At 38.4% G+C, this 27342-nt stretch overlaps 1 protein-coding gene across 1 annotated transcript in view; it reads left to right on the forward strand.

Moving 5' to 3' along the window:
• The first annotated feature begins 12873 nt into the window (after positions 1-12873).
• The window catches only part of LOC311222510 (LIM zinc-binding domain-containing Nebulette), a 256423-nt gene continuing 241954 nt past the window's right edge, over positions 12874-27342 (forward strand). The window contains exons 1-2 of the mRNA XM_084306842.1: positions 12874-13120; positions 13924-14018. Coding sequence (XP_084162968.1) covers positions 13052-13120; positions 13924-14018 — 164 coding nt within the window. The 5' untranslated portion in view covers positions 12874-13051. The remainder of the gene's footprint in view (positions 13121-13923; positions 14019-27342) is intronic.

The raw sequence follows: 27342 nt of genomic DNA on the forward strand, positions 1-27342 counted from the left end.
CAGTCATTCATTATCTTGAATGAACTGTAAACATAAACTATTATAGTTAAAATGGAAAATACCCCACAACATTTCAAGTATTTTTGCCTCTGAATAAAATGTTTTGGTCTCTTCTAGGAAGACGTGCACTTAAAAAAATCTCTTTACACTTAATAAAGCTTCCAGAAATGTAAACATACATTTTAAATCACCTAAGTAACTTTGCCATTGCTTCCTTACAACTAAATAAAATAAAATAAAATATAGGACCAAAAAAAAAGCCAGTACTTAGTCCTCTCTTCAGACAACTGATATTGTCACTGCTTCAGTGACTAGGAAAATTGAGAAGCTATCTAGCTGAACTAATGTATGACTTGTTTACAGACCAGTTGGATATTAGGGTATTTTAATATTTAGAATGAATTTCACTTGCCTTTATTTCAGTAGAATGAAATACTGTCTTCTTAAAGACTTAAATGAAGCACTTTGAAGAGAAGACATTAAATTAAATTCCTTTCCCATTCTCTTACCTAAGAGATACACACAATCTTCATTCCAATTTAGAATATTTTTGCCTGAGAAATGTCTTTTTTACATTTCAAAATTGCACATTTGTTTAACGCCACTGTAAATTTTGCAAGGTTGGATCTGCACCTGCCCAGATCTTCTTTCCTGTCACTTCATTTTTTGTCGTGCTAATGTGGCTCTTTGCTCTCCTCTGATGTGATTTAGGCCTACTGCTGTCTCATTAACAGCAGAAAGACTCATGTATTACAAAGAAAATTCCCCCTCACATAAAGCTGGGTGGATGTTGAGACACAATTAACATGGAGAAATCGTCAAATCAAATAATTGAGCTGAAAGGTACTTCAAACAGTTGACCAGTCCCAATTCTTGTCTCAAGCCAAGACCAGAGGTATCTGCACTATTCTTGATACTAGTTTAAATTTAGGTTGGGAGGGATCTCAGGGCATCACCTCCTTCAGCCTCTTACTCAACACTGACTAACTTCAACACTGGCTACGCTATTATTAACACCCAGCAAGGATAGCAATTCCATCACCTCCCCTCCCAGGCAGTTTATTCCAATGCTTTACTGTCCTTAACCTTACAAGTTTTTCTTAACATGTAGCTTGGATTTAATTAATAATAAAATAAAATAATAATAAAAAAGATCTCTTCTGTCTTGGTCCAAGAAAAACCTGTTGACAAGAGGAAAATAAATCTATTTTCAGTACAGCCAGATTCACAAAAGTTAGCTTAAGGTTTGCCAGGCTTAGATCTTTCTTAATCTGCTGTAGTTGTGAGAGCTGGGAATAGGATGTGGTCTCATTGTTATTAATTCATCATTATTAATAATTCTAATTATTTTGTAACAAATAGGTTTGATGTCACACGTGATTTTGTGCTGGAATTTACTGTCTGTTATCCCTAACTTTATTAACAGTGTTGTATAATTTAGCTCTGTAAGTCACATTTAGTTGTTATTATTATTATTGTTAGGAATATATTGTCTAAAAGAAACGTGTGGTTTGTATTTGGGGTAGTCTTGTAGGTGAGCTGAAGGTCTTGACTTGCATTTGGAACAATTTGCAGGTTAGTTAAGAACAGCAAAAAAAAGAAGAGAAATTTCACATGACAGTTATTATAAGTAATTATTAGGATATACTTGGCAAATTTTTGTATAATTTGAAAATCTGACAGCTTGTGGGTTTTCTGATCTATCATTAGCTGAGTGGATTAATTTTACAACTGCAACTCACATTTAATGATTTCTTTCCTTAATGAATTTTTATATTTTCTCCTTTTCTAGGACAATGAAGAACTTTTTAAGGTATTGCAAGTGTTAAAAAAAAAAGTATACCTAATAAGAGGAACATATTTGGGTTAAAAAAAAAAAATGCAACAAACTTTTGAGGACAGATTCCTTTTTTTTTTTTTTGTGTATTCTGATTTATTTTTTTCTAAAATAGTGCTAGTACCCTTACAGAGTAGGACAGTTCTCTGAAATACTGCATAATATTAAGCGATAGACTTGATAGCAGTCACCCTCCCACTGCAGAGGCATGAGGGGGAGTATGAAGGCATGAGTTAAAAACACCTTTTGGGCAAAGTGACTGATTGATTTGGTGTTAAGATGATCTTGATGTTAGAACTGGCTGTAATATCTAACCCAGTTAGATATGGGGAAGTGCAATTTCACTTTTGCTTACGGGGAAAGTTTTCTGATAGGATATAACATTTGATCTGCCGTGCAATCCTGCCTTATTTAACTGGATTTATGGAGACTAAATGTACCGCAGTTATACAGAGCATTTATCCAGAGTGATATTTATACATTGACCTCAATATTTATGCCAATTGAAATATGGGCTGAGCAAAGGAAATTGGTAGCCAAGTGCCAGCTCAGAAAAGTCTAGAAAAAATGGTAGTGATGCCCTTTTGCTTAGGCTCTTCAGGTGCAGTATGTATTGTGGCTGTGAGCACATGGGCTGTGGCACCATTTCTGAACAATAATTGGAGGGGCACGTATTTTCTACACCGAGAAGTGTAAATGTCACGTTGACATTTTTTCTCCTGAAGTCATTTGGATAACATCAAAGTGGGGAAGTTTACTACTATCTATGTTTTGTTTGGAAGTTTTCCCATTGTTCGGTTTCCAGGGTGTTGCACTATTTAATAAGCTTTCTGTGAGCACCAAGAATTTGGTTTTGCTAGGAGACTCTTTGAAAGCTGGCATAGACTGGTTAACACTTATTTATCAGGATTTTAGAGATAAACAGTCCTAAAATTAATTCAGAACAACAGTATCTGAAATGGCCCCCAGAAATTTGGCCTCTTTAATCAAAGAATTAAGTGTGACAAAGGAAAAATCATAGCTACACATAACATTGGTGCAGTAGCTTCCTGTCCACTTGCACCAACTGGTGCTGTGAAAAGAGCTTATGACATTTAAAATTGGTGCCAGCATGTAACCAACGAGACTGTTTTCTGTTTATGCTGAACCTCCTCCTTAGTGCACATTAAATAGTCTATTGTATTTAAACTCTAATCTAACCCACACGGATGTTAGTGGGAGTCTTTCAGTTGATTTCAGCATGCGCTGGATCAAGCCCAAGCAGACTAGCAAACTATGTCAACATCACTTTGGTCTGAAGACTTCCTCTGGAGGGAGGCTTGGGCTGCAGTCCCCAGCAGCATTCAACCTCCACATCAATATTCCTGGGCAGAACAGCTATCCTGCAAGCCCTTGGTCCTTGCCTTACTTGTTTGCCTCTTGTTTGTGATGTACCATAAATAAAGAGAGTCCTACCTGATATCTGGAGTTATTTGTTGCTCTCTCTTAGTAAAGGGATTGAAGACAGGCAATCAGATTCAGCCTGGTTCAGATGTCTGAAAGGCTCTCGTCTTGCCCTGACTCCAACCCCATGTCAGAAGTGCAGGTGGGGATGTAATTAAGCCAGATGGGAGAATGTTTAAATCAGGCTGTGGCTGAAGGAAGCAGAGCTAGAAGGATACACTCCTGCTTGCTTCAGATGATGCCATCCTGGAAAGGTTGGTGGCTTTGAACTGTATTTCTCTTTACTAGCTAGAATGCAGGAGCTCTAAAGGAAAAAGCAGTAGTAAGAGCACCAATGCATGTGGTCTGAGGCAACAGGGCACACTGCAGCACTGGCAGCCCAGACCCGTGCAGCTGGCAGCAAGGCAGGTGTGAGATGCCAGCCGTGGGTTTGTACCTAGCTAATGCTGTCAGAGCAAGGCCCTAGTCTGGGGTGGAAGAGGCAGGCTGCCTATGAAAGCTGGAAATCTGGGGGAGATTGGGTGCTTTAGGGCTCATTTGGGCAGCTCTCTAACTGTTAGAACAATAGCAGTGGTTACGTCAGGGCTGCAGTGCTAATCCTCCATAAGAGAGCTCTCTGTTCCGAGGCAGGAGATGCTGCTGTTGCTGGCTGACTGCTGCCTTACACAATTGCTGTGCTGGGTATGGGCAGCTCAGACTTCCTTGATGAGTCACGCTGCCGGGCACTCTGAAATGCTCTGGAGTTTTCCCTCCTTCCCTTGACGGACCAAGTAGGTCAGTCTCATGTTAATTTGAAACGTACCCTGCTGCCAAGCCACCATGGACAGCCGGAGTGTTTGGTCTGCAAAGTACAGCAGGGGAAGGTGCAGACACAGCAAAACCATTAGGGCTTTATAATGGGAATGAAATAAACAAATGTGTAACATTAACATCATGATAATTCCCTCTGTGGTATGTTCCAAAACTGTATCCTTCACATGGCAATACAAACTCCCATTGCTGCTGTATAACTCTAGAATCATTGAACAATGCTGTTTTCCTTTATTTATGGTTCAGTAGTCAAGGGAAAATTAACTGGCATCTCTGCACTGTACCAATATTTGCGCGCTGCTTAATGCTCCACATAATAATTGCCTTTTCTAAGATACCATTTAAGATAATTCATAGAAAGCTGTCAGGGAAAAATGAGAACTTCACACCGAAAATCCTCAATTACATGTTAGAAAATTTCATTTACATGATATGTTGTTCTCCATTTACTTCTGGAGACTCTAGTTAATGTGCTAGCTCTAATTCTAAAGTTCAAAGGAAGAAAAGTTAAGTAGTCCCTTTCTCAAGTTCTTCCTTGTTTTGTATGTCTTTGTACCATATCTAAAAAAAAAAGTAATAAAAAAACTCCTCCAAAATGCAAGGCTACTGAGAATCTTACTCAAGGTCTAAAGTATTCAGTTGAATTTTTGGCTGAATATTTACTTGTTTTCTTCCTTCTCTTCTAATTTTTTATTAATGAGCAAGTGCAGAGATTTGATGAAAAGAAAGGCACTTGAGTTTTAAACTATCTTTTTCATGACAGTGGCATGGGAGCTGGTATTCCCTATGCCATCTATTGCAGAGAGGAAATAAATACAGATAATAGGTTCAGACATAGATTTTCCACAGTACAAAGTGTCTGTACATAAAAAAAAAGTCTATTCACAGCATAGTGTTACCAGTTAAAATAGTCAAGCTGTTTAAAAAACTTGAGCTGAATTTATTATTAAATTTCTAATGCAGTTATATTTAATTTCAGATAAACAAATAGAAGATCAAATTATGCTTATCTCCATCCAATATGATAGTTTTGTATTTAGGAAGATGGTACAAATTAGACTTTGCTCTGGGCCAGGTAAAGTAGCCTATGAAAATACATACTGAAAGATATTGGAGAGAGGAGTCTTTGCTTCTAGGTTGTTATCCCTGTCTTTTCAATGAAAGCAGCAGTGTACCAGGCCATAAATAGTGCCTTTCAGGTCACTAGAGATCCATATGGTGGTGAAGGAGAGGACCGAGTCTCTGCTTTGGCCTTTTGCCCCCAACTTTTCAATTCTTCGAAGCTTTGCTGTTAAAAATTTAGGAATAAGGCAGAACTCAGAGCTACATCCTTATATATTTTCATATATTTTTCATATATTTCATGTATTTCATATATTTCATTTAATATATTTCCTATATTTTCATAGTTTTGGAGCTCGTGTTATCTATGTTCAAAAGTGAAGAGTTAAAAAGTAACACATATTGGAAAAACACTAACATTGACCTACAGAGACTTTATTTTTGCTTTCTGGACAGGGATTTTGCTAATATTTCCAGGAATTCCCCTAGAATCCATCCTCATTTCAGCAGTGAAGTGATACTGCACTGCACATCCTCCTCCTCACTTGCTCCTGGGTCCCACACAGCAAGGGCAGCTGCTTGGCTGGCTGCAGAGGGGGTCATCCAGCTGTGCCTAGCATGTGGGGCTAGGGAATGGGAGAGAAGCCATGGCGCAGTGTTGCAAATGAGTGTGATACAGGTCTAGCTACAGGGGAGCTACCTTGGGAGCCAAATGTGTGAGACTCCCTCACAATGTGTGAGATTTGACAGGTCTGCACTGTGAAGGCTATAATTTTAAAATCTTGCTAGGAGGGTTGGATATACAGTTTCCTCTGAAGCCTGGAGTTGGGCTTGTTAATGAGTCTGCATCTTTACTACAACTGGCTGTTTCTTTTGGTAATGGAGGAAGCGTATTCCCTATGATACTCCCAGGCCATCTACAGAGTAAGTGTATTTAGTTACTCTGAAGCGGTCACGTAACCTTTTAAAAAATTAAAATCAAGAATCCGGTCCAATCACAGCCCAACCCTTCCTGTATTTCACCATGTCATTTAGTTTAAAAAAGGAAACTGTATTTTAAAAAGCTTTATAGACTATTTTCCATCTACGTGAACTCTTTATTTAGGCAGGAAGCTACTCAACTACTATTTCTGGAAATAATGGGAAAGTAGTTGCATAGACAAGAGTATGAATAATGCCATTGTTGTGCTTTTATTCAAAGCTACCAGAAGCCTCTTATTAGTTTTTAAAATTCAGTTTAGAACCTTAATTCTATCTCTAAATTCCTATTTTGTTCTCAGACTAAACATAGGCCAGTAAACAATATCCACAATTAACAAATAATCTTTTATTTCCATTTCATCTTCATAAGCAAAACCTAATATATATATATATATATATTTTTTTTTTTTTTTCTCAACAGAGCAAATAAAAAGTGATGGTTATTAAAATTGAATGAATAATTAACATTTTGTGCTTCCACAGCTGCTCAGCTGACATTCTAGCATGGAACCTTTTGCCTGGACTGTGTTGGATTGGTTTTCTGCGGTATTAGAAGTTTTGGAAATCTGTTTGGATTGGGATTAAGCAACTTGTTTTGACTCCTGACATTGGGTAATGGAGGTGACTGAAGACAACCTTTTCCTTCAGCTTCTCCAAGAGCTGTGCTGACGACTTTTCATTCCTATATCAACTTTTCATGAAAATTATTCAATTTTTTGAATAAAACATTTATTTTAACTACCCTAATCCTTTATTTATTTATTTATTATTCCTGCAAAACATGATTCTGACTAGGAGGGGATGGGAAACAGATAAACTTTAGAGCTGGTAGAAAATTTCCCGATGTTTTCAATGCAATATACATAAAAGGTTTGCTCTGTTTATGTGGCTGGAACATCCTCTGTATTGTGACTGAACTGAAAAATTAGAGAGACTGTCACAGAGAAAGGGGCAATATAAAAAAAAACAAAACAAAACACAACAAAACAACAAAAAAAACCCACAACCTAATAATGTGTATTTCTTCTAAGCTCTGTCACCGAATATGGAAATTCAGTTTGAAGGCTTCCAGATTTCAGGCTGCTTTCTATGCAAACACGGTTTTGGGTTCACTGAGTTCCTCACCTCTGTCTGCAAACTAAATGATAGAATGAATGGTTGAAATGAGGCACTGGGACCGGTGCAGCTTTGGTAGCAAGAAACACTGTGCTCTGCCTGCACCTGTTTGCATTGCTCATTCCTTTTAAACTATATACCATGTAAGATTAATGTGGAGGGTGCACAGGCAACCCAGTCTCTGATGTTAGAAAATGTTACTGAACTCAGGCTGAATGTTTCTCCCAAATCTCAGAAGACACAATTTACAAAGTGCTGGATATACAGTTATAGCCTCGTAGTTGCGCTCATTTACCTCCATCTCTGGATATGCCAGCTAAGAAAGCTAACACTTAAGCAAGCATTGCCAAATTCTCAAAACAGGCTGTGTATTGCTATCCACAAAACCGCACCTGTTTTGTGCCCTTGAATTATAGAGTGCTTCACTCATGCTCAGCTGCTTTTTCTGAAACAACACATATGCACACAGGTAATAAGATCTACACCAGAAAGGCGTTTTCAAACTGCTTTTTGCTCACAAAACAGCTACCCTATGTACAAGTGAACCCAAATGAGGTTGACAACCTTCTGCTCAGCATAACCCAAGCAACCAAACCCTTTTTACTAAGCTTTATTACAGTAACCTTTTTCTTCAGTTACATAAAAGCAAACTTTTTTTTTTCTTTTTTGCTTTTCATAATTTGAAGAGAAATTATCAGCCAGGTATCCTGGAAGACCCATTAACAGGGTCTCGACTCCATGCATAAAATAATAGAAACTTCCATGGTAACTTTAGTAGTAAGAGAATAAAAGCCCCTTTCTTTTATACAACTCTGTTCTCATGCTGACTTTTGAATATTATTTTTTCATGTATCTGCTAAGCATATGGCTGTTGCGGGACGCAGTACTCAGTCTGCATGCTTTCCAAGTGAAGAAAGACAACCCTAGGAACAACAAAAAATTGCTGGTGATTGAGTGACCATTTTTGTTACAGTATTCCCTTACTCTATTAGATTAATCTGAATAGGTAAAGATTGGCTAATTCTGGGAATGTACATTGAGATTCTACTGCAGAGGGCTGTTTGGATCATATTACAGAAAATAATAAAGTCTAACCATTGCTGGCTTTGTCTCAGTTTTGATAGGAAAACATTCACTTTTAGATTTAGCTTTTCTAAAGCTGAAGTTGAAAATACACTTTCAATGACCCTTGCATATGAAAAGTATAAATTACTCTTACACATCGAGAATTTAAAAGCACTTCTCTCTAACGGCACCCTGGGTAGCTCTAAACAAGGTCACATTAAAGTTGCATTGTTCCTATTTGAAATGTAACTATGCAGTTTCTTCTTTTATGTAGTTAAATGTAAGTTCAAATAGTAAGGGTCAAAAATTGACTGGCAACTCCTGTGCCAACCAATACAAGTTTAATGTTTTCCCTTCCTACATAATTAAGGACAGCCACATAGTTTCACAAAACCTCTTTCAGTACAATTTATCTGTATTGCAGTACTGCTCAGAGGCTTCATCTGCAATTCTCTATGCAGTGCCTTAACCACTAGATCATCCTTCCACTTAAACATGATACAATATCTGTTATCTGCTGGACCTTATACCCAAACCTTATGAGCTGGTTACAGCACTAAGATGGTGTTTTGTCTACATTACCTTAACTTGTTAGCTATCCCACCTTTTATACCTGTATAAAGAACAGATTTGATATGAAAAATTGGTGAAACGTGCCAAACATTATTTTTACAACAGTCCTTCAGAATATAAAACTACGTTGTATTTATTCAAGAATGACTGACTGAAGACACTGCAAGTGGGATACCAGCTGTTATTCAAAGCATACTACATTCAGCATTTTTTAAAAAATGTAATTAAATGAATACATATCTGAATGATAGAAAACCAGGTTTGTCATATATATGGGAATGCACATTTTGTCCAGTAGGACTCTGTACGTCTGTAATATAATGGGCAGCCTTCATTTGTAGAAGTTCTGGTGAAAAGACAATGCCTTCAGTCGATCACAAAATGGCAATAAGCAGCTTTTCTGTGGTTTTGTGTACGGCCTGGGAAGTACTAGGATCCAAAACAGAAGCCTTTACTTTCTTGCTATGCTTAGGAGTTAACTTGATGGTTCTAACAGGTCTTAACCCCAGCCATGGGATATGGGACACAAAGGGCCTATTTTATGGGTAAGAACTGATGAAGTTCACAAGACACCTTCTAGAAGAAGATTTAAAACTGTTTCTATGGGTCATCTCTTTCAAGATATTGTCAAGCCACTTCAAATAACATAGAATAACTTTCTAGTTTAACAGTTTCAAAACTTTTCTGTCTCAGGTAAAACTCAGTCTCAATAAGTGAAATCACCTATCAACATAATTTTTAATGCAGCACATACTTGCATGTTTATCACTCAAATGAACTGAAAGGAGCACTGAAACCTTTTCCATCAAATAGACAAATATAAATTACTGTTGGTAATGGCATTACCCCTTAGATATAGGAACCTCAGTATTACAGTCACTCTTATTCTGTCACAAGACTTCTAATGCTATAACTATGCTGCCCAGGAAGGTCTTTCTCTCTTAGACTTCCATAGGTGTGCTGAAAAATAGCATCTAGTTGCAGGTGTTCCCGATTTGCACTGCTCAGCTAAACACACACTTCTTGATCACTTAGGCTAGATAAACAGCCCTGAAATGCCCTGAATGAGATAAGTACAATTGCTTAAGATCTTGGGATACAACTTGCCAATAAATACCAGTTTGGAATAAATTCTCAAACCTAATCAGAAGTCCACCATCTACTACAGTCTGCAAGCTTGTGACAACAGCTTTTTAGCTAGAGTGCAAGGTCTTTGCCCTTCTGTGCTTGGCAGTCTTTGGTTTACACCCTCTTAGCTACTGACATAGCAGGGTTGTTACATTTTGCTTTGTTGGACTTTAAGATTGCATCATCACCTCCTCAGAAAACAGAAAGGCTATTGATGAGTAATGTTTCACTGCTTTCTCATAGACAGTCATGGGGGAAGTAAATGTTTCTCTCACATTGGTTTGTAAAGAGCAGAAGAATCTGCTTTTCAGTACAGTAGTAACTGATGAGGAAAGACCTCTGTGCCATGGAAATGAAGAACCTATTTTTTTTTTCCATGTGGATAAAACTAAGAAGAGTTAATAAAAAGATCCTGAAATACTGATAAATATTGGAATGCTTTTATACTGTCAAAATAGTCAATTTAGATACAGCTGCATTTTTATTATTCCAAGTTTAGTGTCAATCTTTTGGTTAATAAAAAGTTTCCCTGTAAGAATAAGGAAGGATATCTTATGGTAGCAGTGAGATGGAGAGTAATACCCAAATGACTTGTGTCTGTATGGTGAGAAGGTGCTGAATGTGATTACAATGAACTGTAGTTTCCAAGAAAGAAACCTCCATCTCAAAGATTTTATATTAGCAATTTGGGGCAGCTATATGCCTATAATTATTTCTATTGAGCTATGGAGCCTTTTCACTCATAAGTCATCAGAAAGATTTATTATTATTATTATTATTTTGCTATATAGGTAACATCCAGTGCCCTGTGAGATTAGTTTATCTAGGTCTGTATCCCAGTTCCTATAATAGACTTGCTACCTCACTACATGTATAGAATGGAGATTGATTACTATGTGTTGGGCCTAGTCCAACTCAGCTGTGGTCTTAGATGGATCCACAAATGACAGTTTCTGCAGAGCACATTGAGTTACCATGTATTCAAGTTTCCTCTACCAAGATAGTCAATGCCTGGCATTCAGAGTTCCTTGAATAAAAGCCATTGTCCACCTCCAGTCAGACCATCCAACAGAGAGTGTAAGGCAATCTGTACAGCAGAGGCAGCAGATGATGAGACTTGCTGCCTCTGCACTGCAGGGCATGCATGCACGTACTTCTATCAGGTAAATTCTAGACGACAAGAAGCTGAGAAAAATTGGTCTTCAAGTGTTTATGACAGATAATCATGCTGTTACATGTGATGAACACTGAGAAGAAAAATCTTACATTCCATATCAACAGTAATTGGTTAACAGCCAGTGTATATATATATATATATATATATATATATATATATATTCAGGACTTCTGAAATCTGCAAATTGCTAGCAGTGGCCCTGAAATGGACCAGACTGCAGACTGCAGGAATGGAAACCTAGCTGGTCAGCAGTTGCTCTAATTTCTACTGCACCAAGAGCCAGAGCAGACAATAAGCATTTACAAGACTGCCTGCAAATCTGCTTTCCTGTTGCTTGCAGCTCAGCCAGCATCTCAACATTATGAGTTTCACTGGGTGCCAGATGTTTATGTCTAGATGAGGCAGAAGCAGCATTACAACTTCTGTCATATAATATTTAAAGCCTGATGAGGTATTTCTCATTTAATCACATATATTATTAATTTCAATGAAATTAGTCTTTCTCCCCACGCCTTTAACCAGTCAGTGCATAAAAGTTGGGTTGCCAAGGAAGAATTATTGCCAAGTATTCCAGTTTAGCTGACTGCATTCTGATTACTTAATAACGCTCAACTATGTGCAGAATTTGTCCTTGCTGTTAGCCACACAAAGTGCTGCGCTACTGAAAAAAACACACTCCCTTACCTCAGAGAAGGCTGCACTGCATTGGCTTAAGCACTCTTCTCAGCGTGGTTTATATTCCAGGTAGTTAAACAAGTCCACACCTAAGGAAAAATGCATGACTTCTTGCTGCACCATTCCCACAGTGCTAATGAGCGAATCAAAAATGAACAGCAAAAGCCTGCTCCGAGGAGCTGAATTTAGCGTTCCTGCAGAGATGTGGTACTGCACATTAGTGTCTCCTGTGGGACTGCCTGTATGCCTGGGATACTCAGCCCCAGCAAGGCAGCAAAAGTCAAGCCTTTAAAGTAATTGGGATACAAAGCTGAGAGAAGGTAGAGAAATTCCTCACCCCACTGATGGGCGCGATTGGTAAAAACCCGATTCAGGCTGAGACATTTCTATCGCACAGCCCTCCTGGTGAAACTCCCCCAGTTCCCAGTGCAGGGGATGCTTTGTCGGAGCGATTTCCCTGAGACCTGGCTGAGGACATGTCCCCTCCCCGAGAAGTTTTGGTGTGCTCAGTGGCATTTTGCCTTTCGGGGAACGAGACACCTCGTTCGTTTCTCCCGAAAATACTTTCCCCCTCGTGTCACACTGGGCCGGGACCCCTCCACGGGGCCCCGGGACGCCTCCCCTCAGCGGGTCTCCCGCCGGGCCTGCGACAGGTGCAGGCGGGAGGCGGCCGCAGCCGGGCTCCCCCCCGCCTGAGGAGCCGGCCATCGGGCGGCTGCGGCGCGGCGCTCGCCCTCCATCCCTCCATCCCTCCCTCCATCCCTCCCTCTCGCTGCGGGCCGCGTCTCGCCGCGCCCGTGGGCTTGGCTTGCGGCTGCTGCCTGCGCGGGGCTCGGCGTGAGTCACCCAGCCGGCGGCGCGGGGAGCCGAGCGCGCAGGCACACGGAGACGGAGGCGGCGGGGGCGGGTGGCTGCGGGGCGGCGAGCGGGCGGGGGCGACAGGCAGCGGCTCCCCGCCCGCCCACTCCCACATGCTGCCGAGCCGCAGTCAGCCGGAGCGCCGCTCCCTTCCCCAGCCGCCGATGACCTCGTCGCCCGCCCGCAGCCGCTGAGGAGCCCCCGGCGTCCCGGGGCATGCGACATCGCCCGCCTGCAGCCCCGTCCAGAGCCGCCCGCCTCGCAGCAGCAGCAGCAGCAGCAGCAACCTCGGCCGCAGGAAGCCGCAGCCCGAGAGGAGCCGCAAGATGAACCCCCAGTGCGCCCGCTGTGGCAAAGTGGTCTATCCCACCGAGAAAGTCAACTGCCTGGACAAGGTGCTGGGGCGGGGGCGGGCGGCTCCGGGGCGGGGGGCGAGGCGGCAGGTGGCGATGGAAGCACTGCCAGCCTCTCGGGCTCAGCCCCGCGGGGCCGGGGCCGGTGGCCGGCCGTGGCACGGCGCTGACGCAGGGCTCGGGGCCGGGTCGGCTCCGCGCTCGCCGACCTCCGCCGGGGGCATCGCGGAGCTCCGGGGCCGGCCGCGGGTCCCCGGCGGCTTCCCCGAGGGCTGAAGTTGCGGGCGAGGCTGCGGGGGTCGCTGCCTGCTGGTGGCCGGGAGCCTCCGGCTGCCTCTTACGCAACGGGGCCGGTGGCAGCCGTGCCTCGTCCCTGGGGGCTGCTCGCCCTCGGCGAGGGAAGGAAAGGGGCGGCCGGGGGCAGAGCCGCCTTACGCGCTAAATTTAGTTGCTGCTGAGCGTGCCGAGCATCGCAGGAGTTGGTGGTTCCGTTCGCCCAGCATTGCGTCTTTAGCAAACGCTTTTCTCTCCCTCCTCCCTCCCCAAAACCCCTTTAACTAGACAAAAATGTCAAACTCCCTCCTCGGTTATCTTTAAGACAGTCCCGGCAAGGTCAGCGTGTTGAGGGCTTGGTGTTTGCTTCAGCAGAGAATTTGCATTTCTGAAAGTGTTTCAGAAGCTCCTTCAATTTCGCCTGAAAGTGATTCCTTTGATGTAGTTTACAGAAATCTATAATGTACGGCCAAAAATATTGACCTGTAATTGTGTTTTTACATTTCCTGTACCCTAAAATAGCTTTCAAAACATCGGCTTTGTAAGTAATTCTACTTTACATTTCTTTACAGTACTGGCATAAAGGATGTTTCCACTGTGAAGTTTGCAAAATGGCTCTGAACATGAATAACTACAAAGGATATGAAAAGAAACCTTATTGCAATGCGTAAGTATTGTAAATGTCAAGTCTTGCAGAAATGCACATGAAAAGAAAACCTGGCCATGGATGTTGTCAAATAAGTATTGTTGTGCTGTAAAAACTTAATCTGGAGACACAGCCGTGCAGTCTAGAGCAGCTGAGTATCTTTTCAGATGGAGTCTTGCATCGAAGTGATAGAAGGTGAAAATATTTGACAGTGATGTGTTTAGGCAGTGTTTTAATATAAGAACTCAGGATACAGGTCCTTTCCTCCAAGAAAGTGCCGGATCTGGTGCCGACTCCTATTATGTTCATTATTGGCCTGCCAGATTACGGTTATCCGTTATGCAGCTCTCTATTCAGGGTTATGGACCTGATCAGCATTTTGTAATAAGAAAACAAACAAAGTCCTTCTCAGTTGTGTAGTTTACCAAAGGCAATATCCTGTGACAGATCATGACAACCTATTTTTAAAACTGTTATTTTGTTCACATATCTCAGATTACTAAAATAGATATTCACCAAATCCCTGCTTCTGGTGCTTCACACTATTTTGTATTTTGCTTCTCAGATTTGTTAAAGAAAATAGATGAGTTTTAGTTGTAGAATGTCATCATGTGATATTCCACTTCAAGACTTTATTATTATGTGGATTTTGAAGAGTACTTTGATTCTTGGCTTGCAAATACTACAGAAGAACATTTTGATACGCACTCACGCATATGTTTATTGTTCTTCGTACCATGCTCCTAAGTGCATTTGTTAAGTGCACTTGTTAAGTGCATTTCAGTATGTTTTCATCTTCAGAGATGCTTATAATACGCTTTGTTAAAATGATATTTTTAATCAATGTAGAACCAAATTTCATCTTTGTATTATTCAGAATGTTGTTCATATATTGCTATTATTTTCACTTTTACCTCCTTAAATATATACATTAAAAGAGAAATTTTAAACTTTGGCCATATTGTATTTTTTTTTTTTGTATTTCAGAAATATTTTCTAATAATCCTCTTAAAATATTTGTTTCGTGTTGAGGCAAACAGTCTATGGCTGACCTTTACAGAACAGTTCAACAGCATATGCTTGTTTCTTGCAGGCTAAACTTGGTCAGTCAGTGCCTATCTATCTGAAATTGGAGTTTTGTTATAAAAATTGCTTTGCTTCCAAAACTTGAAACACCTGTTTCAATGGACATAGTTGTGCTTGGATTATTTTAGGAACATACATTGTTACACGCATTTCTAGCTTTCCTTGAAACGCTCTGCAGTGTGTGTGGGTTCCATTAGAACTCTTAAAGTGTGTGGTGAGTTGCCAGTCTTACATGCTGTAGAGAAGTTCTCTAGGAAAGGAGACGACTCATGCTCCAGCAAGTGGCACGCTGCAATTCAGAACTGACCTAAAGCTTATTGGCCTTAGGTAGGACTCTGCTTTGGTAGTACTTGATATCAAGTACAAGTACAGGCTTACATTGCTTACAGTTGTTCAAGCTCTGATGGTACTTTGGTGCCTTTTATCTAACAGGTTGGGGTTGAATCTCCGTGGTGATACTTTGGTTGCCTGACCTTTCCTTTTCTTATGTTTTTTAAAAACTGTTAGCAGGTGCCCTCCATGCTATAGGTTGGGGTTTCCATGCTGTGTGTATTTAATTTCTGTTATCAGAGAGTTCATCTATGTAGTTGTGTGTGATGTGTCTTTGTGTTTATAAATGACGGGGAATAAGGATGATGGATCTGTTGCATACCATTCAGAACTGCTGTTCTTCCTAGTAGTTGCTCTAATAAGCTTTGTTATAGTGATCCTTGGAAAAAGAATTGCTGTCTTTGCAATGTCCTGAAACAGGAAGAAACAATGTAAAAACACAGGAAAAGGGTTAACCTATCAAGTAAGAGCAAAATTTTAATATATGTATTTCAACAATGGTTATTTTGTTCTTAAGTTTTGGTAAACTTAGTTATTTGGAAGATGCTTTAAACAAATACTCTAAATAATTGTAAGAGTCATATGGAACCACTTATGGAAGACCAATGTGTGTTTTGTGGTTTCAGTGAACTCTAATATCCTTCAAAGGAGTATGTTGTTTATGCAAAGCTGTATTTTGAATATGCAGTTTATTTAAATTATGGTATTTTGACATAGTACTCTTGCATCTCAAAGGTTACTCATTTTCAAAGCAGACGCCATTAAAGTATTTCCAATTAAGAATGTGTCTTTTCCAGTGTTCATTAGTATGAGGCAAATCCATTTTTATGTTAAATACTGCTTGATCAGAAAATCTGAGAAGAAAAGAATGCAAATTTACTCATACAAACACCTACAAGCTCTTGACAAAGAGCAATTACTGTTAGACTGTTTATTGAGGCCATCCATCAATGAGAGTGTAATTTGTAGATGAAAGTGAAAAAACTATGCACTAATTTGAATAGGAGAGCAATACCACTGAATTATTTCATATGTTTGGAAGCCATAGGTAGCTTTCTGTAAGGACAGTTGAAGAGTATGCATCTTCAGTAATGCTTGTATCTGGTTATTAGTTCAAAGGTTAGATAACACACTTGAGTGTATTTTGACCTTTGAACTTAAAGTATCTTACATTTTTTTTCAGATGCTGCAAGTAATCATTTTTGTCTGAATACTAGCAAAAAGCAGAAGTTTGAATGTAAAATATAATCGTTTTTCATTAGTATAAGAAACAGCTACAGATTTGTGTATGTTTTACTACAATCTATACTTTTGGTGGAAGGTAGCAAGGTCAGAAATTAATGGGTTAATGGGGACTGGTAAACCAAGAAGGAATATATTATGAAATACATTAATTTGCTGTCCATTAGAAAAGAACGGAAATACTTGTAAGTACAGGACTCTGCTTTGTTAATGCCAAGCTTTTGTTGGTCAGCCGGTCATATTTCCAGCTAATGGTTGTGATCACCTTTGTGATATGGGTACATTGTCAGCAAAGTAGCTGCTGGGTAGTAGAAATAATACAGGTCAAGAAGCTGAGCTCCCTAGTATTGCAGTTCTGATGTTACTTTTGCAAATTGTAGATTTATTAAAGATTTTGCAACTGGGTTAAAAGGCAGAACTGTCTACATGTGCCTGTGTTTAATATGGTTTTAAAAAGAATGATCTTTCTATCACAGAGTTTCCAAGAAATTCATTAATGTCTCCTTAAAACCTTTTAGTTCACTTACTTGTAGAGAAAAGATTATACAACATTATTCTCTCCATCTTCTCTATTGTTTATGTAATTTGTGAGCTGTTTGAGTCAGAATAGTTTCTCTACTTGTTTGCAAGGTGCCTAGAACTACTGGGGGTTTGATCTCAGCTGGGACCTTCCAGTATTACAGTACTCTCATGATCTATGATACTGCATTTCTCTAATTACTTGCCTTCACACTTCATCTAAAAGGCCTCATACAAAAAGTTTTGCGTGTTTGTAGATGCTTGGCATGTTGACACTGCTAGGTTTGCCTTATAACTTCGGTCTTGCCTTCTGTTTGCTATCTGACTTCAGATAGGCTACATTTCTAGAGAGCTGCCAGATTTGTGCAATAATATTAATGAGACTAAGGGCTCAGACTTGCAGTCCATTTTTGCAGTTCTGCCTGGTGCTGTGCAGGTGAATGAGCCACACTTTGTATCTCTGAATATTCACATAGGTTAGAAGGGTTAGGAAGAAGGGTTAGGATGATTAAAATGGCTTGGGTAATTCAAAGACTTGTTAAGTCAAAGTATCTATAATGCAAATCTGAACCCTTGATCTGCTTCAGCATCTACAGATATACAAAAAAGTGTTTAATATTATCTATATGGAAATAGTAAGAAGAAAAGTAATTATTATCATTATTTTTTGCAAACTCAGAGCTTATTCTTCTCAACTGCAAATAACCAATATGATGCTAGGAAATGAATGGCATTTTGGCAACTAACCGTCTGTGTACTAGTTCTCAAGCTTGTTAAATGATTGAATCGTGTAGGATGATTACATGGTAACTTTTTCTTACGAATATTCATATAAATGCTTTTTTGACAGATTCACCAGACCAAAACACAAGACTACTTTTTATGCAAAATGTAGAAGCTGAAATGCATATTTTTGGAATGTTCTTTCCACATTAGCTATACCTGCTGATGCAAACAAGACTCCCTGCATGTGTGAACACATCCGACAGAGATGTATTTTTTAATTTTTGCAAAACCTAATAGCTTAAACTTCTGCATACCTGATATACCCTCTTGCCAAAGGCAAACAGCCTCACTGTTGGAATAAATCCTTCTGAAATATTTAGTATCTAAAATTTTGCGAATCGCCTGCACACAGGGTAGCTTCATTCAAGTTTTTATTTATGACAGTCACCATATGGAATGATTACATAACTTTGAAATTTAAATCTACTGCCATCAGTCTTAGCATGGATTATTGACATGAAGAAAAACTCATCATCACCTTATTTTTTCTAGGTTTAATTTTTTTTAACTCATGCTAGTAGGAAATAGATATGCAAATACGTTTGAAATATTGTGAAGTTAGAAGACTTGTACTATAGTTTTGATCTACAAATACAGTCAAACTACACATTGTAAAATAGTATAGGGAAGAGATGTAAAATTTCAGTTATTTTATAGCAGGTTGGAAATTATAAGTACACAGTACAACTTTTTGGGCAGTCAGATAGGTTAGAAGTGAATGCAGCTGCTGGTAATCAGATGGAATCTGTTGCCTTTAGAGAGAAACTTCAATATAGGGGTTTGATTTTAGTTGTGAAATGTGCATCAGTTTTCTTTCAACCAGTCAGGAATCTTTTAGAAGGTGGACAGGTATGTGATGATATGATTTGTAATAAAATTAGTTAGAGTTATCTTATTTTTCAATATTGATTTTGGTGGATGAATATTTCTCAATTTAAATATGGCAATAAGAAAGAAAATTGCTCGGTAAGGAGCAGCAAGAGTAATCTTTCTGAAGTATGATTGCGACACTTTTAGGAGTTGCAGGAAAGAGAGTGCAAAGGGTAAACAGATTTTTGTTTTTTACTTTTCCATCATCAGCTGCTACTGAACACCTTATTTAGTGTAAAAGGATAGCACCGAGTTTGGGTTGAGGAATCAGATTTTTTTTCAATGCTGGAGTTACTGTTACAGCCAGTTATTATTATTTTTTTCTTCTATTTTGGACTTTCCAGTTGTTTCTGATTGTTAGTTTGTTCAAAAATAAGATATTATATAAAACAACCCCAACTGGTCATCCTTATAAAAGAAATAACCCAGAAACTGCCATGCAAACCTTTCTAGAAGGCAAAGATTTACTCATGATCACTTTTTAAACTTTGTATATTGAAGACTTTTGTCACAGGAAATAGTATAATATGAACAATGCAAATAACAGAACTATTAGAAAAATGTCTCAAGACAGAGCTAAATGTGTATATATCATTTAAGTCCATTATTTCTGATTCAGTGTCCCATTAAGTATGGACTCCAGTATTTGAGAATGGTTATTAGATCCCTGCTCAGTCATGTTTTCTATAAAAAAAACAGTTCTAAGTCTTTCCTCACAGATCATATTTTCTGCTTATTTTTGTTTCTCTACCTTCATTTATCTCCAAATGGTCCATCTATGTATTGAATTGTAATGCCCAATGGAGCATTACCAGAACTGGTAGAATAGGAAGAGTGCCCATGCAACTCACGTATAATATTTTCCTCCTAAGTCCCAGTGCAGTCTTTGCCTCTTTATTTTCTCCCAAAGTCAGGCTATTGTTGAGTCATATTCAGATTGTTGTAGGCTATGTTTTTATCTTTCTATGCAGAACTGCATCATCAGCAGTTGTTGTTATCCATTATCTGAGCAGTTGATTATTCTTGGCAAAGCGTACAATCTTCTACTTGGTTCTGATTGAACTAAATCTCCACTTTTTTTTTCCCCAGGCTGTTTCTCCAATTTGTCAAATTCATTTTATATTCTAATTCTGTTCTCTAATGTGCTTACAGCTCCATCCTATCAACCTTCCCACCAGAGAGGTTGTAAGCACATTGCAAATTTAATAAGTGCAATCTTCATTTCATCTTCCAGGTCGCTGGGTGAAAGCATAGAATGGTATTGGGCCTGGTATGTACCTCTCTGTATCTGTCCCTTCTGATAGTGAGCAGTGATGAATGATTGCAGTACTTCTCTGCCTAGTCATGAAGTGCTAGATCAGGTGTTAAATTCTGCATAAGAAGAAAGCAAAATTATGCAAGAGCATAATTGTTAATATTCAGGCAAACCCTGCTTAAATATGAGGAACAGCTACAGGAACATTGTAGAGGAAACATAGGTTCCTGCTACTTGGTGCTTTGGTACCTGACTTGGTTAACTGAGTATTAAGTCCAAATTAGAATTGATGGTATCCAGTAATGACAAGGAGGGTAGGACAAGAAGCCAAGGCTGCTCTCTAGACCAACTGAAGGAGCTTCTTAGGCAACATTTATTAAAGTCTCAGAAAGGTGTTTGATGCTTAAGTTTAAACTGTTTGAAGAAGGCAAATGTTTTGATCCCTATGACTATATCTGAGTAATGGGATGCAAAAATATTTCCCAGGTTCCATTTCAGTGTATTCAGTTGGCTGTGTCCTGATTGTGTGCTTGAAAAAGGCCTGTGTATGACTCCTTACATGGAAGTGCTGGTGAGTGTGCAGGGAGGGAACTCTGTGCTCCAGCAGGTCCTTTGGTTTGGGTTGTTGCAGGCTGTGGAAAGCACCGTCAAGTGCTACAGTTTAGCTGCAACGAGCCTGTTTCCCTGCTGGTGCAAATGGAGTAAAAAAACTGCCCTGAGGGAGATAAGTTTTTTCATGTTTTCTGTCAGAGGGGTGAATTCTTAGACTATGCTGAGCCAGTATTTTCATGTCTAGTACCCAGTGTGAGTGTAGGGTCTATGTTTGGAATGCATTTTAGTGTTCTGCTAGTTGGTATAATTGCTTCAAAGATACAATTGTAGTTCACTGTTACTTAGGACATTGCTAGGGCAAATAAATAGAGTATTTGCAAATGAGTAGTATATGTTTTATTATTATTTTAATGCAAGACTGCAATAAATACGACATACAAAGCTATTTGCAAGCAATGCTTGTAGAAATCCTTGCTGTGTGGAAACCTGGTCTGTTGCCAGTTTTTGCTTTGACTCATGTAAATACACAGTTTTAATTTGTATAGTCATTGGTCATCATAGACTGCAGGTAATTTTTCCATGGAAGAGCTTATACATCTCTTTGGTACCAATAGTCACAAAATAAAGAAAAAATATTCTTCGGGGACAGTAGTTACTGAGAGACAGTGTCATTAATGGTGATTTTCTTTGCTTGGTATTTTAACCAATGTTAATACTCAACTTAATCTTTTTTTTTTTTTTTTTTTTTTTCCTTAATGGGTATCACTTACAATAGTCATACCTAAAGAATGATGAAGTTTGTTTCAGTAATATTTACTAAAATATTTAGGCAGCATAACAAGGACAATGGATGAAATCTTGTGATTCCACATTGTTTACTTATTTGCATTGCACAGCTTGAGCTTTGGAAGGGATAATAACTGGTTGTAGTGAGTCTGTAAAATCTTGATGGTATGTTTTGTTAATGGTTTTGTGAGTTAACTGTTTGGGGGTTTTAAATGTTCTTAGCCATATAATTTCCTGTCCCATTTGCTAAGGAACTTAAAAAATGTATTTTCACTTTTCTGAATTTGAACTTCTGTGCTGCTTTGCCAATACTGTTGATAATCCCAAGTGAACCTGCTGTCCTGATAGACTATTTCCTTTGTAAAGCTTTAAGAAAAATACGTATATGTTCCAGCCTTTCATGTCACTTTGAATTTTCAGAATAGGTGATGACAACGGAGAACAACAACACCAAGTCAGTCAGCTCAGTGCCAATAAACAGCTTTTGATGTTTACATATAATGTCACTGGAAGCTTTTCATAATTATCCAGACAACTTAACAATCTTGGCTGAGGGTCAATCAATACTATTTTTATACTTTCAGTGTTGTGGGGTGCTTACAGAAGTTTTGCTGAATTTAGAGATTATAAAAGCTATGTAGAATGCATGGTTCAGTTTCATGATGTTTTGGTTCTTTACAAAGGAGACTGTAGGCAGGGAAAAGTTTACTATGAGAAGAGTGAAGTACTTGTTGAATAACTGGTCTGTCTGCATGTAAATTAAATCAACCAGTTCATTCTACTCCTAATTACATAATCTCACACAGCAACTTTTTGAAAAGCTAAAAACCACTGTTAATTCTCTTTCTTGATCCATGAATTAGTCCATTTCTTCTTTCTTGATGTCAGAGTTGATAGTGTATCAGAGTTGAACATGGTATTTTCTTTTGTGGTGTATTTGTGGAGGCTGAAGAGAGCAGGGTTGTTACCCATGTAACTTTTACTTGTACCAGGAGAAAGTGTCTGAATGATGAACAGTCCAGAATTTTTAATTTCTTGTATTTCCTCCTCCAGCTGTCTCTCCCCTCCACTCCCCCAAATCCTTTTGCTCTCAGTTGCAGTAGAAGTCTATGACCATAGTGGATTCCATAATACCTTAATGTGAGGAGGACATAAAAATGTGCCATCAAAGTCACAGCTGAGAGTGGTCTTTAGCTTTGGAAATGAAAAACTAATTGTAATTTGGCCAGTAATTATTTAAGCATTTATTGCAAAAGCTTTTTCTGGGAGGTGCATAGGTAATCTTTAAAGAGTGTTTCTTAAAATGTAAAACTGTATGGAAGCTGTGTAAATTTCCTTCTTTTAAGATCTTCATTCACAGTTTCCAAAATTCATCTGGGTTATTTTTCCTTAGAAGAGCAAATGTTTGGAGGTCAATCATGTTTTGTCTTTCTAAATGGCAGCATTTTTTCACACAGGTGTATTGGTGTAATGCCACTTTCACAAATTTAAAAATAACTTCATACATTTTAATTTAGTTATTTTATACCTCAGGTGTGTGTGTGTGTACATGTATATATATATATATTTTGGAACTTGGTAAGCTAAATGATAATAGCTGTTTTCATTTTGTTTTGTTTCAGTTTTACTCTGGAGGAATTCAATTCTTGTAATACAACTCCTTCCAGCATCAGAGTACTATAAATAGAAATATTTAGGGAAAGATTAAGAGAATAAGATACTGCTTTTAGACTTAATTAAAATGCAAGTAGCTAAGCTTTGGAGAGGAAAAAAAAATGGTAAGATGAGATAATTTGCCTAAATTAAAAGGAAATACAACAAAAAAAGCCCCACAAGTAACACCATAATGTTTTATTTAAATAAAAAAAACAGTACCATGGACTATTTCTTCTGAACAGTGTTGAGTGGCATGCATTCACAGTGAGTGGGGTGTTCAAGTGTTGTATTGCAAGAGGAAAGACATTCCTGACTGGGTTTGCCAGGTCATACAGAAAGAAAAGGGGCCAACATGATGATTTCTGGCAGTGGAAGTGCTCAGTGAGTGGTTGACCAAAAGATGATTACTGCAGTTAGAACTGGCAAAGTGCTTTGTGTGTTGATACCAAAGGGAGGCTGCAATCTGTGTTGTAAAGAACCTACCTGAAAAAATATATGTTTAAAAACAAATCTTCCTAAGGGACTTAGTGCATATGTATTTAAGCTACTGGTGTGTTTGATACAATGATGGTAGTGCTTTTGTTGATATTGGTATCTGAAGGGCAATAGAGAAAGTGGGGTGGAATAGAGAAGGAATGCCTGTTGAAAGAGGCATTGCGCAAGAACAGTTGCTGAATGGCCTATCGTGGGCGTATTAGATATAAATTTTGCTATAATATAAAAAGGTCTCCGAGTTTTATTTTGTAGTGGTTGATATGATTTTGTCAGGCTACCAGAAAACAGAGATGAAGTTTGTTACAACAGTTATTAGCATAACTTGTTGAAATACTGTAGCATTATCACAAAATTTGTAGGAGGAATGGAGAAAGGAAAACCAGACCGGAGGAAAAGTATCAAGAGATATATTTAGAAGAATAATATTCCCTGAAATATCTGAAAGGGATTGACAGGTCTAGTAAATGAGACTGAACGATAAGTATTAAGGGAAACTTAACAGTGATGATGTGTCTACTCATAGGAGAAATAAAGAGAATGAATGCATGCAGGGGAAGCAAGGATACCGAGGTGGAAAAGAGAAATAATTAATTAATTTACAAGAATGCATGAGCTTTTCAATTTAGCAATGGCAAACTGAATCTCTGAAATGGTCACATTTTTGGCCCTGCTTGCAAGTGGGGTACTCTCCTAGAAGATGGCCAGTTGGAATATGACAGGAGCTTTTGGTTTTATTTGACCGAAGAACTTTGTCTAGCCAAAGGGGATTAAACACAGCCATTCTTGGGTAGCTCACTTTTAAGACTACTATGTGGTTTGTTTTATGGTTATGTCAGAAATGTTGGAAATCCAGATTAACAAGGATGGAAGAAGCTGGAAGAAGAAAAAGGAAGAGCCAAGTAGTTTAGCTCTGACTGAGTTAATGACCAATCTTTGCCATCTAATACATTTCCATGCAGTTCTTGCAGGGACTATCATGGAATATTCACTCCCAGGCTCAGTTCTGTTAATTCTGTTATTTTAACAATAATAAATTGATATTCAGAACGGAACAAGAGATACCATTATTATATGAAATATGATTTGATTTATTGGCACTGCAGGTACTGAAGAATAAGTCCTGATTTGAGGAACTTACAGTGAAGTTTTTAAATTGTTATCAAATTAGAAATTCATAAGAACTTTCTGGGCAATGCGATAAAATACAGTTTCTCACTTAATTTTTTGCCCCTGAAAAGAATGTCTCTGTACACTGAAATATTAGGCTATTAAATAATGTCGCCATGAAGATGAAAAGCTTGAGGGGAAACTAAGAAATACAATGAGAATCATGGGAAAATGAGAACAGCATATATGATTATTTTTTCTGATAGTCTAATGCAGGCAAAATGTGAACTTTTTTTTTTTTTTTTTCCAATGAGATGAATGGATATTCTTCTGTACAGTAATAACTTAGATTGGTAGTGCTAATTTTTTGCATTTGTCAGTTACGAACAACTCAGCATAGGCAAATAATTACTTTTGGAGCATGTTTTTAAATGTAACAGAGTATCTGGTTTTATAGGCTACGAAGCGTCTTCTGTATCAATTAATATTTTTGTAAACTAGGAAATATTAGTAATATTTATAAGTAGGGATTTCTGTTCTTGTTACTTCAGGAAGTTTAGAAAGACATCCTGAAGTCTGAAGAGAAGCTGGTCATGCCTTTACATGGATCAATTCTGCACGCTAAAGACCTTTCAGGGTGACTTGTGCTCTTGTGAAGGAGAAGCTCAAAAGAGTAATATACAAATTCCTTGCACTGATTAAATACTTTGCTTTCATGACTAAGTTACTGCTGCTTCAAGCCTCATTTGGGTCAGCAGCAGGAATCTCTCTTACTGCCCAAAAGGCAATGACAGATTATATGTCTCCTATGCAGAATAATACTGTACATGGAATGTGTTCACAAAGGGAAAATTTAAGCTTGTCAAACTGGGTACAGATGCAAAGGAGACTGTAATGTGCTTTTAGAAGTTGAAGGAAACAGGGCAAAAATGGTTATTTTTCTCTAATTACTTATTCCACCCTGAGGGAAATGGCAGCTCCTCTTTTTCATAGCATGCTCCATCCCGTCCTTTCTGCTGTGCTGTAGACACAGGCTCTGACTGACTTTGTTAGGTTAGCAGATCAGCCCCTTTGTTTTCTTCTCCCATTTTTTCTTTGTGCATCAGCAAAGCCACCTGGCTGTTCAATTTCAGATCTCTCCAATGGGTTTCTCATCTCTATTGCATACTTCAAGTGTGACTAATTCAACGTCTGATGTGCTATGACACTGCCCATGATGTGAGAGACAGATGTGTCTCCCTTGTATTTCCATGTGCATTGTTTGTGTACATCCTGGATCTCAATTGGAAATGTTTCAGGGTCTCCTTTTGATGTGTATTTTTAAAATGTTTGTTACAATAAGGCACTACTTCACAACTGGGATAACAGACGTTGATACATGCAGTTAATAGTAGTTATACATCTCATGCTGAAGAAATTGGAACTGGGCGGCCGTTCATGAACAGATGGATTGTTATGAAACTTCCACATTGGTAGCATATTAGATTAACAGTTCTCAGTATTAATTTATACTAATTCTATACCTGTTTTTTTTTTTTTTTTTTTTCAGTTGAACAATTGTTTACTAGGAAATGTTTTGCAGGAATCTGCCAGTTTAAACTTTTTTTTTTTTTTTTCCTCATGTAGCAATCTGTATTTTAATTGTATTGGTTTATAGTAGTAGAATGCTTAATTCCAGGGACAAAATATTTAGCATTGTCACTTGGACTTATTTTGCTTACATGTTTTTACTGAAACAAACTTTATCAAAACATGAAAATATTATGTATGTCAGTTATGTATGTTAATTTTATTATAGTTGTATGCTACATTTAGCATTATAATGACAGTTTGTAAATCGTAGAGTCATAGAATGGTTTAGGTTAAAAGGAATCTTTAAAGATCACCTAATCCAAGACCCCTGCCATGGGCAGGGACATCTTTCACTAGATCAGGTTGCCCAAAACCCCTTCCAACCTGGCTATCAACATTCCCCATGATGAGGCATCTGCAGGTTCTCTTGGCAACCTGTTCTGGTGTCTCACCACCCTTGTGAAAAATTTCTTCCTTATATCCAATTTAAATTTATCCTCTTTCACTTTAAAACTGTTGTCCATTGTCCTGTCACTACAGGCATTGGCAAATAGTCCATAAATGTGAAAGGAGGTAGACACTCTGCAGAGCATGGAGTTACAGTACAGCTGGAGTTCGGCGATATAGCTTGTGAAGAACAGCCATTTTAAGAAGATAATTTTTTGAAGAAAATTTTGAATATTAAAAAAAATAATAAATTGAGTCACAATTCTTCTCAAAAAAGAAGTTTTTCCCAATCATGGGTAATTTTAAGAATGTTACGAGTACATTCAAGCAACTGCATGCAAGAAGCTCTGCTGTTCCCTGAGGTGTGGGAGGAAGTTTAAAGGAAGTTAATAGTACTAATGTCCTTGTAGAGCACTTTAACACATAGGCTTTACAGTTGTAGCAGCCTCTTTTCACTTTTTTCTTATTAGATGTATATTCTTTTAATTTTATTAGGGTTTTTATTGACAGCTGTATTCTATCTTCTTCGTGTAGGTTTCAACTAAAATTTCTGGTTCACTCCCTGTTACTTTAATGTGCCAAACAATGTGTTGTGGAAGGAGTGTTTACAAGTATGTTGAATATCACACTGGAAAGCAAAGT

This window comes from Netta rufina (genome assembly GCF_964035555.1).
Source record: "Netta rufina genome assembly, chromosome: 2".
Taxonomy (NCBI): Eukaryota; Metazoa; Chordata; class Aves; order Anseriformes; family Anatidae; genus Netta; species Netta rufina.